Consider the following 6,027-nt stretch of genomic DNA (forward strand, 5'->3'; position numbering starts at 1 on the left):
TAAGGTTATTTATGAATTAGATTCTCTGATTTTGATCAAGTTTTTAACAACCAAAACCCTGATGGAGTGAATTGGCAGTTGGCTTTAGTTATTTGTCGCACTCTCCAATTGAGCAACTCATTGGATTTTGTTTCCTTTGTCCCCATCTCAAGGGAGTAGAACATTGTAACTTATCGCCTAACTAAATGGGCTTCAGAGCATATTGATGAATGGGATTATCTATCCTTGAATTGCTCCCAAAGGTTAGTTAAGTTGATTCTTGAAGATATGTCTAGATAACATACTATTCAAGTTATTCTTGAACTAAAATAGTGATTAGGTAAATAAAAATAATTCTTAAATTAAGAATATAAATAAAATAAATCATTATTAAATAATATGTAAATAAAATAAATGATAGATGAACGCAAATAAATTGATCTTTAAATAATTATAAACTATAATAAAATTACAACTATCTAATTAATAAAATATTTTTATCAAATAATTCATGAAGATTTCTCCTTTCAGATTATATTAATTCATTTAATACAATTAAATGAATTATAATATTAAGAACAAATTTTACTGCACAATATGTTTAAATAAATAGCATACACACTTGTTTATTTGTATAATTTAGATTTTGAGTAAATATGATTTATTTATTCACCAACACATATACATTATCCCTTACACATATTCTGCATAATACCGAGGATTGACTGTTTGGTGGGGAATGGAAGTCTGGGAATCTGATTCTCTAATTTAAATAACAAATTTATCTCCAAACCCTTGGCAGCCTTAATCGGTCACATGGACAAGCATCTTTGTAATGAATACCGTGATAACAGGCTTCTTCGGATGTGGGTCGCTGTATTTTGAATTGGGCACCTTCACTGGCAAGTAAATTGTATTGCCCTGTGCTCATTTAATTAGTTTTGCATTATCTGTCTGTGGTTCTCGATAATTTCTATAACCTTAGAGAATGGAAATATAAAATGACTGAGAAGTGAGAATGATTGTGGATCACGTTTGGGTTTGTTTAGCAGATTTTCTGCTTTGTTAAGAAACAACATTAGCATCGGTTGAAATGTAGAAATTTGTTAATGGGTTGACCACATACTGTGCAATTCGATGGAGATTTTTACATTTTATGCTGTGCATTGCGAATAATGGCTGGGTAGGGTCTTGTGCTTCAGTTGGTATCCTTTAAGGGTAACCACTGATGAAAGCTGAAGTGAGTTTGATCTTAAACATTCTGTTCAGCGGTCAATTAATTCATTTTTCTAAAACTATTGACCTGAGAGGGTTCTGTATTGTGACTTGTATGATTTTACTCTAAGGTCATAAGTAATTTCTTCGAAACCAATGAAGATAGGGAAAATTGTGTGTAACTCAAGAATAAAATCGAAAACAAGGATGTGCAAAAAATGCAGCTACATGAACCACGAGCAACGGTCCCTGGGACCATTAGTGGTCCAGATAAAGTATGTTTAGACCTCACCCTCTTGCTTTCTGATGGTATTTTTCTAAAGATTATCAAGGAGTTGCCTCAAAACCCATATCCTTGCTCATTAGTATGCAGGAGATGGTTTCGCTTACAAGGACTTCGTAGGCATTCAGTTAAGCTGAAGGAGTGGAGCTTCTTAGAGAGCGGTCAGATGATATCAAGATTTCCTAACTTAACTGATGTAGACTTGACAATAGCATGTATTCCTGCACCAAAGAATTCAGCTGTTTGGCTGACAAATCAGTTTTTGAAAATCCAACTTACTCCTGAAGTTTATGATCCCCAGTCAATCGAGAGATTCATCTTGGAGCAACAGATATTGCCAGCTTCTCTGGATAAGGGTCTCAAAATCTTAGCACAAGGATGCCAAGGTTTGCAGAGGTTATGCGTGGTAGACTCAAGGAAACCTGTGTATGGCCATGTAAGAGCGTCTCACAAGCCTGATATGAATGGTAACACTAAAGAATTTGACAAGGAAGCTTTCGGACTAGGATTGAAACAATCTGCAGAAGAAAATGGGATTAGGATTCTTAATACATCTGATACCGGCTTTGCCTGGATTGCTAAGAATTGCCAAATGCTACAAGAATTAGAGCTCCATCAGTGTACTGATGAATCAATCACTGCCATTTCTTCATTTAAAAATTTGCAGATTCTTCGATTGGTTGGCTCTATAGCAGAGTTCTATCATTTTAGCTTCACGGATATTGGCCTTACCATACTGGGTCACAATTGTAAACGTCTAGTGAAACTGGAGCTCAGCGGCTGTGAGGCTAGCTATGATGGAGTTGCTGCAATTGGTCAGTGTTGTTTAATGCTTGAAGAATTGACATTAATAGATCAGAAGTTTTATGAGGGATGGATTGCAGCTTTATCTTTTTGCCGTAATTTAAAGACCCTTAGGCTGGAAAGTTGCAGGGGGATAGATCCTAATCCTGGTCCTATTGAGCATTTGGGGTTCTGTCCTGCACTTCAACGACTTCAGCTGGTCCGCTGCAAATTGAGAGAAGATAAGGTTGGCTTTTGTGCCCTTGTCCTCATATGTGCAACTGTAAGAGAGCTTGAGTTCCAAGATTGTTGGGGTTTGGATGATGAAGTTTTCAAGCTTGCTATTAACTGCAGGTGTGTGTTTAAATTTTTGTTCCTTTGACTTAATGTTTTAATACATGAAGGTCCCAACCTAGAATTCCTCTAACAGAGTTTCCTGGTTCTCATTCAAACTGAAGGAGGGTGAGAAGTCTCTCTTTGGAAGGTTGTTCTCTGCTCTCTACTTCAGTTTTAGAGACTGTACTTCTTGGTTTGAAGGATCTTCAGAGACTGCGAGTTGTCTCCTGTAACAATATTAAGGATATCGAGATTAGCTCTTCTTTAGCTTCCTTGTTCACTACACTTAAGCAGTTAAAATGGAGACCGGATACAAAATCTCTTCTTGCTTCTTATCTTGTCGGAACTGAAATGGGTCGGAAAGGAGGAAGGTTTTTTAAGAGGCCATAAAACCCAAAAGTCTCTTAGTATCTGTGAATTCTTGAACATTTTGCTCTGTATCAAGGCAACTTTGCTTGATTAGAATGCTGATTATGGATAATCTTTGACTAAGCTATGTCCATATCAAATAATTGCACCAGTAAACAGAACTTGGGAAGCTTGTGCATTTATTGCATTTTTCTGGTTTCCTCCATACTATATTGAGATTGCTCAAGGTTGATGCTTAATATCCAATGGTTAACGTTTCCAGCTGAAACGCTGTACAGGTTTAGTCAACATCCTTTTTTAGTCTATCTGTGACAATGCACATTGTAATGATGAGGAGCTAAATACTACAATACATATGTGCTTGGTTACTTGGTTCATTTCGTCTGGTTATACAAGTTGTAAAAATTTCGCCTCTGATTCTTTAGTACAAATTTCATCCTACTCATTAAGAGTTTTCGAAAATGGAAAACTGGAGGAGGTGTGTATCTGGTGTCTTGCACCTGGTGTCTTGCACGATACCTGTTATTTGAGGCCAATTCCATAATCCAGGTTATAGCTCTTGAATGGAAACATACATGGCTTATTTTCTGCAGCAGGTAAATGCAATTTATAATTGCATTCAACTCTAAGAACGATGTTGTGAATGTTGTAAATCCTTTATTGTGACTACCAATCTACATCGATGTTAAGTTGTAAATACATATTAATGTTGAAATTCTTTTAATGGGAAGCATTGGCTTACCTTTTTGATGTGTGGAGTTTTGAAAGAAAATCATCTGGTATTCTATTGAAGATAAGACATCTCTAGCTGAAAAATTTTATGTCCCAGACCTACCGTATTCACCTCAATTCTTGTGTTGCTTTTGCATGAAGTACTATGATGATGAAGTTAGAAAACTTACTAATGCAATGGATATCTTTATCTTGTACGATCATTTTTTCATTGATTACTAATTTTGAGTTCTCTTGCTGGTTGAGTGTAACAATCTTATAAATTCATTATGATGTTAATTCCCTGGTACCAGTTCTCACTTCTTAGTTCTCTTGCTGGTTGAGTGTAATCTAGCTGAAATCTTTATGTCCAAGAACTATCATGTTCACTTCATTTGAATTTGCATGATGTACTATGATAGTATGAACACATCTGATGAATTTAGAAAATTTATTAATGCAATGAATAGCTCTATCATGTATGATCACTTTTTCCTTGATTACCAGTTCTCGGTACTGTGAATGTGATTTTTGTCCGTTGAATCCACTATCTCTTTTGTTGCCTTTTCTGCTGCTGTGCATCACTTCATATGCTGCACAGGTTGTGACCCATAACCGCAATGTTCCAGACTCCAGTTGTACGTCTTTACATCTTTGGTTTAGCAATGTATGCCTCCAGATCACAATGTTGATTTATGATTAAATATTGGTGGTCAAACATCTCACATTATACGGTTACCTTTGATATGGTCAGGTTAAAATTGCCATTTACTTATGATAGATTACTTCACATAAAAGAAAAACTTTAAGCAATTTTAAGTAAATATTCTAAAGAAAAAAAATAAAAAATGGAAGGTTTTATATCAAACATACAGAATCGTTTAGCTATTTAATTTAGGAATATAAATTTTAGGTTGAAACTTTTTCAACTGAGAGCTAAGAGTTGGAGGATATCCATTGTGCCAAGGTCTTTTGGGCACAATCTCATCCTTATCACTTATAATATCGGGATCTTGTACTTAGCAAGACTTGATCCATGGATAAATTAAGATTTATTCTTTTTCAATGAAAATTAATAAGAATTGCGATCTCTTTAATGTAGTACAACACCCAACATATTGATTAGTACAAGAACGCTGTATATTGTGTCATGCTGCACTCTATTTTGGCCTGTGGACAATTTGTATAGGGTTACAAATTTCATTTTGTAGGTCATTATATGAGATAATATGAGACAAACGTTTAGGCCAGAGCATGATGGATATGTTGATGCCCAAGATACCAAATTTGGTCTAGGGTAATTATCAAAACTCTATGCCTCCTGGGCTGTTTTGCAGAGATGTTTAAAATAAGATACATGAAGGTGCTTGAAATGGGTGAATCCTTCGGATAGTTTTCCCCTGTAATTACCATCACTTTGATTGAAGATTTGAAAATTTTAACTAAGAAATATTGATGTTAAACTCCTCAGTTTATCAAAACATTTTGATACTGATTGCAAAAGCTGTTCAATTTATAAAAATATGGAAAGTAATCTTTGAAATGTAGTTTAGAGTTGACATGAGAAAATAAGAGACACGGTGTAACATAGTTCTAGACTTGCATACCAAGATTTGTAGATGTTTTAGTATTTGATTAAAATGATAAAATATTGTTTGTTTATTAAAATAATGTATATAGGGTAATTTTTCTTGTGTGTTGCCATTATTTGCATTGCTAATGTATTTGTGCTTTTATTTGTCATGCAATTCTCCTCTACATCGTTGACTTTGAAGGGCATGTTGGGTTCATGGCACCTTGATTCATTTTCTATTTCATAATGTTTTGTTAAAAACATGTGAATTTGGATCTTGTGATCCATGCATAGAATGATTTATTCCAACATTATTGGACACTTTTTTTTATTATTACAATCATCCATGTTTGGGATGAGACCCAGAATGTTAGTGTGATAATGTTAATATAGTATGTTTGATAAGTCAAAAAAAGTATAAGATGAGCACATTTAATTTGTTTCCATGTTGAAATGAAATTTATGGGTTATGAATATATAGTAGTATAAGATGAGTACATTTAATTTGCTTCTGTGTTGAAATGAAATTTATGGGCTATGAATCTATAGTATTGGATGCTATGCATAGATGGGATCAATCATATTATGTTGTGCATTTGACCTTATGGTTTAGGAGCTGAATTGTGATTATATGGTTTAGGAGTTGAACTGTTCTTATATGTTTTTGTTGCATTTGATATATGATACCAATGCTAGTAGATAATAGTATGTGTATAGGTGAAACTAAGCATATGGAATATGTTAATGTGAAATGTGGCCAATTAAACCTTAGACATGT

The 6,027-nt window shown here is 34.4% G+C and overlaps 1 protein-coding gene across 1 annotated transcript; it reads left to right on the forward strand.

Moving 5' to 3' along the window:
* Positions 1-684: 684 nt before the first annotated feature.
* On the forward strand, positions 685-3,715 carry LOC131071589 (F-box protein At5g51370). Its single transcript, XM_058007491.2, has 2 exons — positions 685-2,614; positions 2,719-3,715. The coding sequence occupies exons 1-2, from the start codon at positions 1,413-1,415 to the stop codon at positions 2,984-2,986; spliced, it is 1,470 nt and encodes a 489-aa protein (XP_057863474.2). The 5' UTR covers positions 685-1,412; the 3' UTR covers positions 2,987-3,715.
* The last annotated feature ends 2,312 nt before the right edge of the window (positions 3,716-6,027 follow it).

Source organism: Cryptomeria japonica, chromosome 11 (genome assembly GCF_030272615.1).
Source record: "Cryptomeria japonica chromosome 11, Sugi_1.0, whole genome shotgun sequence".
NCBI lineage: Eukaryota > Viridiplantae > Streptophyta > Pinopsida > Cupressales > Cupressaceae > Cryptomeria > Cryptomeria japonica.

What these genes read in the sequence shown, in the direction of transcription:
- LOC131071589 (XM_058007491.2), top strand. Translation starts at nt 1,413, where the DNA reads ATGCAGCTACATGAACCACGAGCAACGGTCCCTGGGACCATTAGTGGT. An exon ending in AAGCTTGCTATTAACTGCAG is followed by an intron (nt 2,615 to 2,718) that starts GTGTGTGTTTAA and finishes TTCAAACTGAAG; the next exon opens with GAGGGTGAGAAGTCTCTCTT.